Consider the following 18768-nt stretch of genomic DNA (forward strand, 5'->3'; position numbering starts at 1 on the left):
CTTCGATAAGAAATTTTATAAGGTAATGTAACCGGTGCAGGCACAATAGAAGATAAATTACTACTTGTTCAATCTGCTTAGTATCCGAACTGCGCGTTTTAAATGAGAATTGCGCGATTGAAATTGGTTAGTATATTTTCCCGTTCATGACTATGGTTCTTATAGTATACCTAGGGGAAGGGTATAGCATGTACAGTGGCCTTTTCTTCATTCGATTAATCGGATAATCGGTTACTCTAGTTGCATATCTGTAAGTTCACCTCACAGTGTATATTTTACGTCATTACTTAAGGAATGAACCACACAGACATCAAATATCCCATTTCTATTGTATCCCTTCATAAACACGATTAATTAACAGCATAAAAGTAAAATATTTATGAAGATAGTAAACTTCAAACAGAGTACTGGTCTTAATTTCAATAGTGGCTTATTCAGTGATATTGTGTTATTAAATTAAGAATATTTGGAGCAAAAAGCTACGTGTATTAACGATTTATTAATTCTTATTTAACGACTGTAATGATTTCAATCCCACAAGTTTTTTGACAAAATCAAAGATTGAAAATACTTTTGGTAATACGCTTGCGTTAAGTCTTACGGCATACAATACATACTGCCATATTAATGTTAAGAGTTTAGGTTAATGGTTTTCCCGGCTTAATTTTGTAAAAGCTATATATCTCCAAAAACTGGCTGATCACAGATTACCTCAATTTCTTTCGATACATTGAAGGAAGTCATTTTTACGCAGGGTAGTTTCCCTTTGCGTAATTGCCCCCGAAGAACCATAAATAAAATGATACATTTTGAGACGGTCCTCTGACGAAACCATGGGCGGTATAGTTATACAAGTTACATATCCATTTACAAAATGTTTGAATTTAATTTATAAAAGTTATTTCATTAAAGTATCTTGTGTTTGGAACATTCTACAATAATTTGAAGTTAAAGAAAAACATGGACATTTTACGTACGGAAATACAGCTTTTTATCTTACCCTTTCACCGGTAGACGGGCGACATGCGATACATTATTATGAAAATGTCGCTTCGTATAGTCGAGTGTCACTTCGGGTCTCGTGTATCGTTTGGAATTGTCTCGCGTCGACCCTCACCTAAACCCGCGACACGCGACATACGATACGACATATGGAAAATGTCGCTTCGCGTTGTCGAGCATCGTTTGTGATTATCGCATGTCGTTTGATAATGCCGCCATCATGTTTGCCGGGTCGACAACGCGAAGTGACATCGCGACATTACGAAGTGGCATAGCGACAATGCGACACGACGCTCGACAACGCGAAGTGACATCGCGATATATCGCACTTTTGAAAGGCGACATTTCAAAATGGATATCGCCCCATTGTCGTTTGGGATTGTCGCCGTCGTTTGCGATTGTCGGGTGTCACTTCGTAATGTCACTATGTCACTTCGCGTTGTCGTGTGTCGACCCCACAAACGCGACGGTGACATTATAAATGGCCCCAACAGGATTTCGTACACCTCGGAATGCTTAACAATCAATGAATGTTATCAATGGTTTTGTCCGCATTACAGAAAAGCTCAGAAGAAAATAGGTGACTTTCGCCTGATAACAGTGTTTAAAATCTGTGGCAATATCAAACTTGAAGGTCAGTAAAACTCAAATTAATTTACAAAGCGATCTCTTTTTTATTAAGTTCTATTTATAATTTTACACTTTAAAAACTTCGTCAGAAATCAAATCATAATCAGAATTATGATAACCATTTTATTTTTATTTTTATTTTATTTATTTTTTTTTTTTTTTTTTTTTTTTTTTTTTTTTTTTTTTTTTTTTTTTTTTTTGGTTAGTACCCATCCATTGACTGGGTACTCTAAACAAATGCCATGTTTTTATTAAACACCGTTAAACAACGAGTCCAGTATTGTACTCTTTTCTAACTTCAAACAACAATTTTGTAATTTATTTCCTTCGTACTTTATTCCCTTGAGCACTACCAAATTTTACATTTTAACAAAAATGGTTCTTTTATCGAATCAAACCAACTTAAATTTCAGAATATGAAGTGAAGTCAACGATCTACATAAAGTTTGGAAACTGCACTGCCGCCATGATGGTATCCACACTAGGAATTGTGATGACCTTATGCACTCTTTTTGCGGGATCATCGTTAGCACAAATTGTATCCGTATCTACAAGTATTGGGGTTATAAATGGAAAAATCGAAAATATAACGTTTCTAGGCAAATCGTCGACATTACATAGATTTCTTGGCATTCCGTTCGCGGAACCACCTGTTGGCGACCTACGCTTCAAAAAGCCAGTTCCAAAAGCTCCACTGAGGGCACCGTTAGATGCATTTGCTCACAACAATGCTTGCATGCAAGGGCACCAAAGACAAAGTGTAACCTATTCTGAAGACTGTTTGTACCTAAACATTTATGCCCCAGAAAGGAAGAGTCCAGTCGAGAAATTACCCGTGATGATATGGATATATGGAGGCGCTTTCGCACGTGGAGATTCAAGTATGTACCTTGGAGATCGCTTATCTGTTCATGGAAACGTAATACTTGTCACGTTAAACTATAGGGTATCTATATTTGGATTCTTAAGTACAGGAGACAGTGTCTCACCAGGAAATTATGGACTGTGGGATCAGCAACTGGCTATAAAATGGGTTCATGACAATATTGCTAGTTTTGGTGGAGATATTGAGAAAGTAACTATCTTCGGACAATCAGCCGGGGCAGGTAGTGTTGTCTATCAAGGCTTACATACCGGAAATAAAGGGTTGTTTCAAAGAATCATAGCAGAAAGTGGCAGTGTAACACCTTGGTGGGCCAGTACGGATAAAAATTTACAGTATGCTAAATCTATAGGATCAAATGCGAACTGCAATATGGACACTTCGATGACACTCCTCTCATGTCTAAGAAACGTACAGGCAGACAAACTGATAGGATTAATTGCTAATTCGTCCAAAGAGGACCAACTTCCACAATATCCGTTCCTTCCTACAATCGATAATGACTTTATAATGTTTGATCCAAGGCGTGTTTTTGATTTAGATAACCAACTGTCACGTGATGCAGTAAACCTCTTCGCGGAATTCGATTTTCTAACAGGCGTAAATGCTGGAGAGGGTGTAGGTGGTTTATATGAAATGTTTGGTGTTAACGACATGATGTCTTTCATGCCAAACAGAACAGATTTTAAGAACAGATTAGTACCTATGTTAGTACAAGTAGAATACGGTGAACACGTGCCCTCCGTCTTGAGCAAGATGATCACGATCGAGTACACAAACTGGACGGATCCTGACAACCCGTTAAATGTTAGAGCGGAATACCTCCGAATGCATGGAGACGCTAGCTTCAATGCCGGAATGTACAAGACATTAGACACACACTCAACAATAACACCAACAAAGAAAACATACATGTACTATTTCGATATAGAGCCAGAAACACGTTTATGGCACGGTATTCCATGGTACCATAAAGCAATTCACGGGGAAGAACTCGTTTTTGTTTTTGGATACGACATCTCATATAAGAATCAAACACTTTCTCCCAAGAAATGGGAGATGGACCTTTCCTCAGACATAATGACTCTCTGGGCAAACTTTGCAAAAACAGGGTAAGTTGATAATAATATCTTAACGTTCAGGAACTCCGTGTTATAGTACTTTCTCCGTATTGATAAATTATATTTGATATTCTATGCTTCCAATAGGTCATTTTAAAGATTTTGTTAATTACAGTAACAGTTGCGACTATCTGTACTGCATTTATAAAAAAAAAACTGGGGACTAAGACAAGGTTTTTACCATAATTAGAGCTTGACTTACAATAACAGTTACTCACCGGACTTATATTGTAAAATCGGGATATGTTATAACAAAGCATAATTTACCTTGACTGTGACAATAATGATAAAAAAATAGAGACGACTACTTAGTTAAACACGTCACCTGCTGGGGAAGCTGGTCGCAGTATCCACCTGCTAAGCAGTTTATTTATAATTCGAATATTTGAAGTATGGTCTAATGCTATTTTCTGTAACTCACGGCGATCAGTAAATCTATACAATTTTCTTGTTTTATGTACCAGAACTGTCTTATCATCTGCAAGTAACAGAAACTTCCCACAGGAGTCAGAAATGGTATGATGATGCCAGAACTAATTTAATATGTTAAATCAGTATCATGCATAAATAGAACTAAAGGTCAACCAATGACACAAATAGTAATCCTGTATGACACCAGTAAAAACGAAAAATGAACTTACTGTGTGTTTAAAAACTTTGTGATGTAAACATTATTTCTAAGTTACCACGTAAAAAGTGGATCTGATCTGATCTCCCCTACTGATTGAAAACCAACTTTCGGGGACTAATTAGGAATGCGCTTTTCCGTCATTCCGTCATTCTGTCATTCCGTCAATCCGTCCGTCCGCAATTTCGTGTCCGATCCATAACTCTTTTTATCCATGAAGGGATTTTAATATTGCTTGGCACAAATGTTCCCAAAGATGAGACGACGTGTCATGCGCATAACCCGGACCTCTAGCTTAAAGTCAAGGTCACAATTGGAGGTCAAAAGTCAACAGGGCTTTTTTTCCTGTCGGGTTTATAACTCCCATCCATGAAGAGATTTTAATATCAATTGACACAGTTGTACCTCATAATAAGACGATGTGTCATGCATAACTTTCAGACCCGTAGCTCAAAGGTCAAGGTCACAGCAGTCAAATGTTAACATGGCATGAACAGGGTCTGTTTCCTGTCCGGTCCATACCTCTGTCAATCATTAAGGGATTTTAATATTACTTGGTACAGATGTTACCCATGATGAGACAACATGTCATGCGCAAATCCCGGAGCTCTTGCTCAAAGGTCAAGGTCACCATTCGGGGTCAAATGTCAATAGGGCTTTTTTCCTGTCCGGTTATTAATCTGCCATCCGTGAAGGGATTTTGATATTACTTAGCACAAATGTTAGCCATGATGAGGCAACATGTCATGCGTAAAACCCAGACCCCTAGCTCAAAGGTCAAGGTCACAACTGAAGGCCAAAAGTCAATAGCTTTTTTCCTGTCCGGTCCAGAACTCTGTCATCCATCAGATATTACAATATTACTTGGCATAATTGTTCCCCATGATAAGACAACGTGTCATGTGCAACACCCAGAACCCTAGCTTAAAGGTCAAAGTCACACATTGTGATCAAAGGTCAATAGAATTTTTTTCCTGTCTGATCTATAACTTTGTCATGCAAAACAGGATTTAAATATCAGTTGGCACAAACATTTCCCTGGATTAGAAAAAACGTCTTGTGCGTAAAGCCCCGGCTCTAGGTCTAAGGTCAAGTGCATACTTTGAGGTCAAAGGTCAAATTCAAGAATGACTTAGTCTGGAGCATTTCTTCTTTATGCATGGAGGGATTTTAATGTAACTTAGCACAAATGTTCACCATCATGAGACGATTTGTCGCGCGCCAGAATCAGGTCCCTGGGTCTAAGGTCATACTTAGAGGTTAACGGTCAAATTCAAGAATAACTTTTTCCGGAGCATATCTTCTTCATGCATGGAGGGATTTTGATGTAACTTGACACAAACCACTATGAGGCACACTTTGTTAGAATTATGTCCCTTTGTTATTACTATAAATAGATTATGTTGTAACTTTTTTATTTCTGGCCGTGGGAAAAATCGTGACCACTATTCTGTGGAACAACATGCATGGTACATCCAAATTTTAGGTGTATTTTGATCTATCTCTACCGTGTAAAGAGTTTCTTGTGGACTTGTATTTTATAGATTTTTATGGGTTAATTTCACTTTGTTGTTACTATAAATAACGTTTATGATAACTTTTCGTATAATAGCCCAAAAAAATCCAGATGAAAACAACTGTACGTTTTTATATATATGCAAAATTTAATCCAAGTGCTTTGTTATATTATATTGTATATACAGTATAATATTGTTTATACATCATTGACAGATATCAGTTCATTATGTTATACTACAGCACAAAAAATAAGGTGCCTTCCAATAGTGGCAATACTTCATTCACTTGTCTTATTAGACTTTAATTCTTTCTGGTGTCATACACTTTGCATTTGTTTGACAACTATTTCACAGTCAAATGCGTTCTTTCGCAGTAATCCAGTTATTCCTCGAGATTATATGTATCTTTGGCTTGATAGGTAGCGATGATTATCAAGAAACTACGTGAAACTTGATCAAATACTGTGAAATCATTAATATTCGTGGGGGACTAATTTTCATGGATTTCGTGGCTGAGTCAATCCACGAAATTTAAATCCCAACGAACAAGTAAAATTTCCATTCATTTTATGTTCAAAAGTTGAAATTCACGAATTCATATCCCCGCGAAATTGCCGTTTTGACCAAAACCACGAAATTTCATGCCCACGAAATTAAATGATTTTACAGTAAGAAGTTTCAGAAAAGCTTAGACAGCTTGCTTTGAACAAAACAATCAAATCATGACTTAAATATAGATCTAATAGACATTTACGGATTAAGTCTACGTGGACTGTGGACACCTAAGGCGATAGATTTTTCAAGGGGACCGTCTCAACATAGTTTAATTATATTATGCGCGATATGAAAAAGAGTTTATAACGGCAATAGGGTTTGAGTTATTATATCATCACTATGCGGTAGGTGATATAAATTTGGATGTGCCTGTTTTTAGCTCGACTTTTCGAAGAAAAAGTAGAGCTATTGCACTCGCTCCGGCGTCGGCGTCGGCGTCTCCGTTGGGTTAAAATTTTTGATAAAGTCAAATATCTCTGTTACTGTCAAAGCTATGAATTTGAAACTTAAAATACTTATCTACTATCAAAGTCTTCACAAGGAAAAACAATCCTCATAACTCTGATTGAATTTTTACAGAATTATGCCCTTTTTTAATTTAGCATTTTTGGTTATAGTTTTTGATAAAGTCAAATATCTCTGTTACTATCAAAGCTATAGACTTGAAACTTATAATAGTTATTTACTATCAAAGTCTACACCAGGAGAAATAATCCCATAACTCTGACTGAATTTTGATAGAATTATGCCCCTTTTAACTTAGTATTTTGGGTTAAAGTTTGTGATAAAGTCAAATATCTCTGTTACTATCAAAGCTATTGACTTGAAACTTAAAATAGTTATTTACTATCGAAGTCTACACAAGGAAAATCAATCCCCATAACTCTGGTTTGAATTTTTACAGAATTATGCCCCTTTTTAATTAAGAATTTTCTGTTAATTTTTTTGATCAAGTCAAATATCTTTGTTACTATCAAAGCTATTGACTTGAATCTTAAAATACTAATTTACTATTTAAGTCTACACGCGTAGAAACAATCCCTATAACTCTGATTTGAATTTTGTTAGAATTATGTCCCTTTTTAACTTAAAATTTTTGGTTAAAGTTTTTGATAAAGGCAAATATCTCTGTTACAATCGAAGCTATTGACTTGAAACTTAAAATAGTTATTTACCATCAAAGGCTTCACCAGGAGAAACTATCCGCATAATTTTGATTGAATTTTGATAGAATTATGCCCCTTTTTAACTTAGAATGTTTGGTTAAAGTTTTTGATAAAGTCAAATATCTCTGTTACTGTCAAAGCTATTGACTTGAAACTTAAAATAGTTATTTACTATCGAAATCTACACCAAGAAAAGCAATCCACATAACTCTGTTTGGATTTTGACAGAATTATGCCCTTTTTTAACTTAGATTATTTTGTTAAAATTTTTGATAATTTCAAATATCTCTGTTACTATTAAAGCTTTTGACTTGAAACTTAAAATAATTATTTACTATCGAAGTCTACACAAGGAAAATCAATCTCCATAACTCTGATTTGACAAGAAATTATAACTCTATGTGGTCACACCTTTGAATTACCTCCCTTTTGACACTTCTTGACCGGATGATAAACCAAATAAGTATTGAAGATACCAAGTCGTAACTTTATACAATGTTAGACCTCATTGAAAGGAAGTGCAGTGACAAGGAACCATAACTGTAGTTGGTCCCATTTTTAATAATCTCCATTTTTAAACCTTCTTTGGGGCATAACTCGAATACTATGCAAGATAGATTTCATACTTAACAAACTTATAGAAGTCAGTGAGAAGGAGTGTAGAGACAAGGAACCGTAATCTAGGTCGTCCCATTTTTTAATTATCTACCTTTTTGAAAACTTTATACTTACTCTAGATGCCACATTTTCTTTATGAAATTTAGTCCAAAGACAGAACATTTCTCTTTTTAAATGTATACAAAATTAAAATACAGTTATCTGGGATATAAAAGTCAGTCGATTCGTCATATCATAGAAAGGCCCTTTCAACAGTCTGAAGGCCTAGTTTCTACTTAAAAACTGTTCAGAAAGATTGTCTTTTTATATAGTCTAGTTCAACTTAAATTTGGTTATCTGATGTCAATAACTATACTACTATGTTAAATCATAGAAAAAAAACTTCTGAGCATTATAGAGGCAATAGATTTTATCGCAGTATGATTTTGCTCAGTTTAAGCTCTATATGGAGGCACTCACGACAACGACTTTCAAGAACCGTACATGTCTGTGCATCCCTTGTGTGTAGAAGAAAACATATCGGATTGATTGTATAAACTGAAAACTGTCAACAAGAAATGAATTTCATTTCATTCATGTTTATGCCATAATACAGTATAAATGGGAAGATTTATTTTATTTTGATTATTTTCCTATCTTCCGTTCATTTATCTAGTAAAAAAGCTGTCCATCTCTTCGTCCATCTACTACTGACAAATTAAAACAATAAAGTTATACGAATACGAAGTCTTTAACGCGGCTAATACAGAAATAACAAGTGCTCCGCCAAGCGGGACAATATACGCCCGAAGGATTATATCAGGGGATGGGAGCAAAATTTAAAGAACTTTACTGGTGAAGCCCAAACGAAAAGGACAACAAAGGGAAGAAATTACCCGAAAAACTCTAAGTCCACTAAAATCATTACCAAGTACAGATAAGTCAAATACACCTTAACGTTGCAGGTACCATCCATGTTGTACCACAGAAAAGTGGTATCGGTTTTTTCCCTACGGCCAGTAATAAAATGTTACAAAATAACCTATTTATAGTAACATAAAGGGGAAGTAATTCAATAAAAAATATTGTAAATGAACAAAAAATGGATATGCCAAATAAACCCCAAAACCAAGCAATGCAAAGCAACATAAACACAAAACAAAGTCATGTGACCTTTGACCCCTAAGTGTGACCTTGACCTTGAAGCGAGCCATGCGCTCTGCACGTCGTCTCAATGTGGTGAACATTTGTGCCAAGTTTCTTTAAAATCCTTCAAGCAGTTCAACAGTTACACATCGCACTCGAAACAAAGTTATATGACCTTTGACCCCTTAGTGTGACATTGACCTTGTATCTAGCCATCCAAAACATGCGCTCTGCACGTCGACTCGATGTGGTGGACATTTTTGCAATGTTTCTTTAAAATCCCTCATACAGATCAAGAGTTACAGAGCGGACACGAAACAAAGTCATATGACCTTGACCCCTAAGTGTGACCTTGACCTTAAAGCAAGTCACCTGATACAGGCGCTATGCACGTCCTCTTGATGTGGATAACATTTGTTTCAAGTTTGTTTAAAATCCTTCAAGGAGCGGAGTCGACACGAAATTGTTAACAAACAGACGGACAGACAGACGGACAGACACATAAACAGACTGACAGACAGACAGCCAGATGAACACCTGTGGTATCCCAAAATACGTCCCTTCGGGCGTATAATAACAACAAAGGAATGGAGACGCAAGATATTAAGTTTTCTACAATGTTTTACCTGCTGACCTACATTTTGATCCCGACTGACCCAGTTTAGATTGTTTCATGTTGGACGACGACGACGACGATGGAATACGGATACATTGCGATCAGACTAGCTCATCTTTTCAACTTTGTCGCAGATGCGCAACTTAAAATATTGAAGAACATTTCAGGAAAGTGTTATGACGCTAGATCAAATACTGTTTGCGATATGTATAACAAAACATTTCTCTGGCGAACAGACGGACGGACAGACATATCCAAATATTATCCTGTGCAGTGACATATTAAGCCAGAACTTACCATCATTATAGGAATGTTTTCCTACCAAACATAAATTAAAATTATCATGTTGAGACGGTCCCCTTGAAAAATCGATCGTCTTAGGTGTTCACAGTCCACGTAGACTTAATTCGTAAATGTCTAATACTCGGTATTCATGTTATGTATAAGCACTAAGCGTTGGTGTTTTATTTTGTATATGGTACAGTACTGTTCTCCTGTATACTGAAGGCTATTGACCGTAATGCTTATAACAAAAACAGTGTTACATCGTGTATACTTCTTCATGCACACTGTATTTGGTCCTTTGAGAATGGTGACATTTTATCTCTCTGTTTCTTTTAACAGTAATCCGAATTCCCCTGATGACATCGGACTTCACTGGCTACCGTACAACACTGACTCTCAACACTATCTGCATATTACAAGAAATTTGACGTCAGCAAATGTTAAACAACGGTGGAATATACGACGAGCTGAATTCTGGCTAAATCTAGTTCCGGCTATTTTGCAACCTTCAGCCTGTAGCAACCTCAAGCCCTAATTGAAAGAGAACAAGGCAGTCTGAAAGACAGCTAAATCCCCCGCCACTGCTATGGATAGTGAAAGGGTAAAACCTTTGATTTTAGCTGTGACCTTGACCTTGAACTGACACGGCTGACTCATGAATTCTGCACAACGTCTTGATGAGGTGATCATTTGACCAAAGTTTCATGAAAATCCTTCAAGGGGTTTAGGAGATACAGAGCTGAAACCTTTGACCTACAGTTGTGACATTGACCTTGAGTTGACATGGCTGACTCATGAGTTCTTGATGAGGTGATCATTTGACCAAAGTTTGATGAAAACCCTTCATGGGGTTAAGGAGATACAGAGTGGACACCATATGGAAGGCTCAAACCTTCGACCCTTAGTTGTGACCTTGACCTTGAGCTGGCATGGTTGACTCATAATGTCTGCACATCGTCTTGATGAGGTAATCATTTGACCCAGGTTTTATAAAATTCCTTCAAGGGGTTTAGGAGATATAGAGTGGACACGAAATGGAAGGCTCAAACCTTTGACCTTCAGTTGTGACCTTGACCTTGAGCTGACATGGCTGACTCATAAGTTCTGCATATCGCCTTGATGAGGTGATCGTTTGACCCAAGTGTGATGAAAATCCTTCAAGGGGTTTAGGAGATATAGAGCGGACACAAAATGGAAGGTTCAAACCTTTGACCCTAAGTTGTGACCTTGACCTTGAGCCGGCATGACTGACTCATGGGTTCTGCACATCGTCTTGATGAGTTGATCATTTGACCCAAGTTTTATAAAATTCCTTCAAGGGGTTTAGGAGATATAGAGCGGACACAAAATGGAAGGCTCAAACCTTTGACCTTGAGTTGTGACCTTGACCTTGAGCCGGCATGGCTGACTTATGGGTTCTGCACATCGTCTTGATGAGTCGATCATTTGACCCAAGTTTTATAAAATTCCTTCAAGGGGTTTAGGAGATATAGAGCGGACACAAAATGGCAGGCTCAAACCTTTGACCTTGAGTTGTGACCTTGACCTTGAACCGACAAGGCTGACTCATGGGTTCTGCACATCGTCTTGATGAGGTGATCATTTGACCCAAGTTTCATGAAAATCCTTCAAGGGGTTTAGGAGATATGGACCGGACACGAATTTGTTACGGACGGAAGGACGGACGGACGGAAGGACGGACGCAGACCATTCCTATAATCCCTCCGCCACGGCGGGGGATTAATAAAGTGCGACTGAGTTATACTTTGAATAACATTCAAAAGATATTGAAATATTGTTGACTTTATCAAAATAGTATGATTTTTTATTTGTGCGCTTTAGACAAATAAAACTTGGCTTTATTCCGCATATGCAACTTCTATCTTATTTAACAATACAGTCTAGAGCTTATTGACAGACCAAATATTCAGTTAGATAAATTAACCTTTAGCCTATAATGAATTTCAATTTGGACAGTTCAATTAACTGTTAAAAGGGATGCTTACCAAAACGATCATAACTGAATGTCGAACAGTGCAAATTTTGATCAGACTGCACATATATATAGGCTAATCATGACATGCACTGATCGCAAAAGCAGAATCAATTGTGTCAAGCATGATAACGGTTAAGACCAGACGTCAGATGATCGACGACAGGTTGATTCATCTTTCTCCATCAGAGGTCAAAGGACTACGCTAAATGTCTATTAGCAGATTTTTTGAGAATTAAACAGATTTTGCGGGACCGTTTGGTCGTGCAATGTGTTTCATATCTAATCACCGTTCCTTTCCCCTATTTGAAACTGCGCTATAAAAATAAAAAAATCTTGCCTTATCAAATACATCTACACAATCATTCGCAGGGTGGAATGGATATGCATTTGAATTATATTTGTTTGTTTGTTCTGGGTTTAACGCCGATTTTCAACAGTATTTCAGTCATGTAACGGCGGGCAGTTAACCTAACCAGTGTTCCTGGATTCTGTACCAGTACAAACCTGTTCTCCGCAAGTAACTGCCAACTTCCCCACATAAATCAGAGGTGGAGGACTAATGATTTCAGACACAATGTCGTTTATCAAATAGTCACGGAGAACATACGCCTCGCCCGAGGATCGAACTCGTGACCCCGCGATCCGTAGACCAACGCTCTTACCTTGAATTATATTGAAATCATTAATGTTTGAATCATACGTTTAATATATCCGGAACTTTGTGAAAAGATGCTACTCCCAGCTGAGGTAACCGGAAATATTTACTCAAACTTTATCACTTTTTTTTTGTAAACTGACCCCCACAGAATAATGATCCCCTGTCATTATCTTGTATAGAATAATGGCCTCTTTTCTATAAAATACTGACTCCCCTTATAAAATAATGACCCCCGATTTTATCTATAAAATATTGACCCCCACCTAACCTATTACTAACATACTCATTATCAGTTCAAGACACTGTCGTATTTCTACTGCTTATATTTGTTATTGTTGTTTCTGCTGCTGCTGCAGCTGACCAAACAGCAGTATATCTTAGAGGCTCCGCAAAGAAATAAACGTATATCTATTGAAAAAATGAAATTTAAAAGGGTTTTCATTTGAATTATCATTGTTACATAAAGAGAAGTATTACAATTGTAAAATATATACCAAAGTCATTTTAAGGTTACTATAGAAATAGAGAGAACAGATTTTTAGGCTGGAGGATAATTTGATTTTGTTTACAACAGTGTATTATCATCTTTTATTAGTAATCTGAAATTATTCTGGTCATGTTTTCTTGATAGCAGTTGAGATCATCCTTTAGAAATAAAGCAAAAGCCTCACCATACAAACTTTGGTGAGAGATTTGGCCTACGGAAAATGATTCAAACTACTTGTCACTTATACCACAGTCACACATACGGCGCGGATAGCTACGTCTAGCTACGGATAGAAACGTAGTAATCCGTATCGATCCGTACCTGAGCCGTACGGACTGGTACGGATTGATACGGGTTACTACTTAAAGGTACGGCTCAGGTACGGATCGATACGGATTACTACGTTTCTATCCGTGGCTGGACGTAGCTATTCGCGCCGTATGTATGACTGGGGTATTACAGTGATTTTCACGACTTAAGTATTTGGTTTGAGTTGCTGAGTGGTTAAGGTCGTTGTCTCCTAATCCAACGGTCCGGGTTCGATTCCCGGACCCGGGTTCGATTCCCGGACAGGTAAGCTTGAATTATGAAATATATGCTTCCCTCTCAACTAGATGAGTTCTGGTAAGCAACTACAGTTACTGGATTGAAACCCAGGCATCCTCGTCGCCTGAAAACTAGCCAATCCTGACAATCTAAAAGAAATTGTTAAACTGAATATGAATAATATGGATATGAACAAATTTATGAAATAGAAAATAAGGGTCTTACTGTGATTTTTTTCACAAACAGCAATAACATTAAGATTTTATAACGTTGAAACTTGTGTTACCTCGGATGATGTTTAGGCTACTTCAGTGATGCACGCGGTGCAAATGTATGCTTCTACCGCATTTCGTGAAATATTTCACGGAAAGAGCCCCTTTTTTATTTCAAAAACTAGTTTGGAATTTTCATAGCAAAAAGACTGCGTAAGCCGTTTGTAAATTGAATCGCTTTCCGTCGACCAAATCGTCCACCGAAGCTCGTATGGTGCTACTCTAAGATCAAAAGAATCGCGCAGATTTTAAAACATTTAACGCCCACCCATCATAGTGACATTTATGAAATTTCAGATTGATAACACTGTCTTATATCATTCTGTTTCCCTTGTCAAGAGCATCCGAATGTTGTTTTTGAAATTAATCCAGCGAAAAAAATAAGCCATTTTTACTTCAGATACTTCAATTTTTCCTTAATTGTACGAAAGAGCCCGTTGCTAAACAGAAAAGGAATATAAAAAAAAATCTGAATCGTACAAAACGAAGGAGAGGTGTCCTTGTATATGAATACCAAATATCAGAGCGATACGGTAGCTTTACTTTTCGACCATTATTACGTCGACCGACGTAACAAAAGACTGGCACACCACCTTAACCCTTACCCTGCTAAATTTCTAAAATGGACTGGTCCATCGTTCAATATGGGCAATACCATTTATTTATTGAAGGGGTGTTTGCTGAAAAACTACTGACTGATAAGCGAACAGTGCAGACCATGATCAGCCTGCACGGATGTGCAGGCTGATCTTGGTCTGCACTGGTCGCAAAGGCAGAAATATTTGCCGCCAGCAGGCTAAAGGTTAATTCACTCTATTCTTCTCATTGTAGTGGCATAACAACGCATCTTAAAAACCAGCTATCCCGGCTGAGGCCGAATTGCGCATCCTTTTTTAAATACTAGTAAACCACTTTTGTGAGCCTCGGTGGCGCAATGGTAGCGCGCTTGCTTATTAAAACGGATAGGCCTCACCAAAGGGATATTGTTTCGCCATATCAAACCTTTGCCAATAGAAACAAATGACCTAATGGAAGAGGGATACATAAAGGAATCCTTTTGCAACTAGGAGCCCCTGCAACTTTCAAAGTACACGGTAGAACATACTAAGAACATAGATCACGAACTCCTGCTTTAAAAGGCGCATGTTTTTTTTTTTTGTTTAGTACATGATTTAGAGCTAAATTTGTTTGTTACCTATAAAAGTTTCATGCTTCAAGTATTTCAATAGGCTTAAGTTTTATTTTTCCAAGATTTTTCCAAGATTCTTTTACAGAACCTTTAATTTAGTACCTTTTACAGCTTCGTAACTTTGTGACATCGCATTATATGCAAGGTATAACGTAAAATTATGTTACGCATACATGTAAATAACTATTAATTTACCTTCCGTACAATGTAGTGTAAGAATTCTGGATTATAATAATAGTGATTTCGTCAGACATTTTAGAGGAAACATCATTTTGTTATTGCATTCTACACGTTGCACTGATTTCGTAATAGCATGGGCTCGCGGACTCATTACGAAAAAAATGCTGTTGACGGTAAAATAGTTCATTTTCTGGAGTGCAAGGTTGTAAAAAGACAATTTATACGTGGGAAAGCACAATTTTTCATCCTACCCCTGAAAGTGATGTCAAATACCCTTAACCTTCATTATGTCACCTATATATCACTCATATATACCTCCAAAAATAGGCGAAACTGGTATGAGGTAGCCCAGTGGTTTTATTACCTATGACGTTCCTCGTCAATTATTCATTTCAGTATATTGTTGAAGAGACATCCTTCTTTGGATTTTGGGTATTTTTGTTATTTGTCAGGCGTTGTTAAGTAGAAAAAGTCAACAATTATATCAATATAAGACATAAAATATGTTGGGAAGTCCCACGTTTTATCACGTGTGATGCCCATGACATGAAACATGTTGTTCAAATTTCAGTATAATATTGAAATATAGTCATTCCCCTGGAGGTTTGGGTGATTTTTGTCACTTTTCAAGAGGTTTTAAATAACACGTATTAAGCAATTATTATACCCCTTTATAACAGTCAAAGCCATTGCACAATATGTTAACTAAGTTTCTGTTACGATACCCGTCACAATTTATATATAAAGTTGTAATGTGTTTTTAAAGAAACCAGCAAGCCAGGACCACTTCTTAGAAAAAAAACAGGGCTGCAGTCGAATGACAGCCATATCTCCCGCCGATGCCATTTGAAAAAAGGGCCCAAATCCAGAACAGGTTGAGCAAATCCAAGATTTGTTTCTTCCTCTACAACTAAGCATTAATAGTAATAATCACTGAAAGTTTGAATCGATTCAATCATATATATATATATATATGAAAAAGAAAAACATCCAATGGGTTTCCTCTATCTGTATTTCTGTCTACCTACCGGTTTCATATCAAAATCATCAGGGCAGACATATAAAAAAAAATTTAACTTGTGATAGCGACCACCCGTGAATAGCGACCACCTGTCGACAACGACCGGTCTCTGGTCCCCCCGTAGAAAAATGCTCATAAAAAGGCCGTGAATAGCGACCACCTGGCGGCCGCGACCAGCGACCGGCCTAATTCATTCCCAAGGGTTATATATTTGCCCCCCAATAACGACCAAGCTTGACCGTTCCAACGTGAAAATATTTGAAATCCGCCGAATTTTCACGACTTTCGCATTATAGCAAACATAATAATTACTGCTTGATTGAAATTTTGCAAGTTTGCACCCCCCGAATTAATACATAGAACATGAAGAAAGCAAGAAGCTGTAAAAATACTTTTTATCAGCATGATAATGGCTAACTGAGAAGTGACCCTTCCCCCCGAGTAAAGACCACCTGTGAACAAAGACCACTTTTGCTTGTTCCGAAGAGTGGTCTTTTTTCACAGGTTTGACTATATTTTTAACAATTTATTATCGCATATGTAGGTATCCGTGACTTTATAAACAATACAATAGTATAATTATAAGTGTAATATGGTAAAATCTTCTTGCTTCCATTTAACTTCAAAGTGCATCAAGAAATAAAAAACTGGTGAATTTCTTAAAGTTCTGATGTAGCTTAAACAATGTAACGTTTTACGGAACTTCATATACCAACAACTGACGTACGATTCAATATAGTCTTTTGAAATAATAACGTTCATAATTGTCTTAAAGTCAAAAACAGAACAGAACAGAATAGAACAGAGCTTTGATTTTTCAACAAACTCAACAAACTGTTTATGAGAACAATACGAATCGATATAAATTACAGTTTTTCTGACTGAAAGCTAAAATCTTTGGACTATTGAAACAATCGACGACAGCAGAAAAACTACGTCATAGAATAATTTACTTATGAAATAGTGTAATTTGCAAGTTAGGCGCTCCTTGAAAGCCGGTGAATGGGGGAAAGAAAGTGTACATTTATTTAAACAAAAGACACAGCATGGTTTTCACGCTTTGCAAAGAAAGCGTGAAATTAATAGGCGCGCAATATCATTTCTGTTTTAGAAATGAAATCCAAGCTTGAAAACAAAACAACAAAAAATATTTATAATAGCATGCTTTCCGTGAGTTTGCACGGTAGGATTATCTCTTTAGTACGACCTACATTTTTTGTCACAGTTTGTTCGTAGAAAGCGTGCAAAATAGCCACCTTTACAGCTGAAGACTTTAGTTTACACGGATACTCTTATTTCATAATCACTGTATAGTATGTAAATGGCATATTTGATTTTTGTACATCATTGATTATACAAGACTAAGTAACTTAGACACTATAGATAAGTAAACAGGGTGAATGAGAGCTAATTTTAATAAAAATGAGTTCGGATCTCAATGATACATATACACCAATGTTGATAAGAAAAATCAGAAACTTGATTCATAACTAATAGATTCTTTCTTTCCTTGTTTTCTATGGAAAACCTAGGATCAAGGCCAGTTAATAAAACATGTGTGTGCGTGTTTTACTAACATGTGTGTTTTCTAAGATTGTTAAATTGCTTTTTTTTCTCTTTTTTTTTCTTGTTTTTTGTTTGTTTTTTGCCATTGCCTGTCAAATAGAGTATTGTTTAGTTTATTACTTTATTTTATCATGTTTCAAAGAGTAAACTTCTAGGCATGAAAGATGAACAAAAGTACCGTTATATATACACTCCGTGGCTGAGTGGTTAAGGTCGCTGACTTCAAATCACTTGCCCCTCATCGATGTGGGTTCGAGCCTCACTCGGGGCGTTGAATTCTTCATGTGAGGAAACCATCCACCAGGCTTACGGAAGGTCGGTGGTTCTACCCAGGTGCCCGCTCGTGATGAAATAATGCACAGATGGCACCTGGGGTCTTCCTCCACCATTAAAGCTGGAAAGTCGCCATATGACCTATCATGTGTCGGTGCGACGTTAAATCCAACAACAAAAAAAGAATATGGACAAGAGCATTCAAACAAAATCGGAATACATGTATCTTCACACAAGTTTTGTTTTCCTTGAGGAAAAACTATTATACATGTTTTTGTGGGAAAGCTCGTTTTATGAAATAATTCTCGGATTTCAATGTTTAGCGACATTCAAAGTTCCAAAAGAAAAGAAAAGAATTTATTTAATGTTTTCATTTTCTGTTATAATGACAACACAAATTTCGCAATATCATAAGCTAGCATAATGTTTTTTTA

The 18768-nt window shown here is 36.8% G+C and overlaps 1 protein-coding gene across 1 annotated transcript; it reads left to right on the forward strand.

Annotated features, from left to right (window-relative positions):
* Positions 1-1492: 1492 nt before the first annotated feature.
* On the forward strand, positions 1493-10826 carry LOC123542497 (acetylcholinesterase-like). Its single transcript, XM_053531718.1, has 3 exons — positions 1493-1636; positions 2046-3627; positions 10486-10826. The coding sequence occupies exons 2-3, from the start codon at positions 2099-2101 to the stop codon at positions 10679-10681; spliced, it is 1725 nt and encodes a 574-aa protein (XP_053387693.1). The 5' UTR covers positions 1493-1636; positions 2046-2098; the 3' UTR covers positions 10682-10826.
* Positions 10827-18768: the final 7942 nt, after the last annotated feature.

This window comes from Mercenaria mercenaria, chromosome 19 (assembly GCF_021730395.1).
Source record: "Mercenaria mercenaria strain notata chromosome 19, MADL_Memer_1, whole genome shotgun sequence".
NCBI classification, from domain to species: domain Eukaryota; kingdom Metazoa; phylum Mollusca; class Bivalvia; order Venerida; family Veneridae; genus Mercenaria; species Mercenaria mercenaria.

Excerpts from the sequence above, each read along its gene's own strand:
- LOC123542497 (XM_053531718.1), top strand. The coding sequence starts at position 2,099 with ATGATGGTATCCACACTAGGAATTGTGATGACCTTATGCACTCTTTTT. Across the intron at positions 3,628-10,485 it reads GCAAACTTTGCAAAAACAGG|TAATCCGAATTCCCCTGATG; the intron begins GTAAGTTGATAA and ends TTCTTTTAACAG.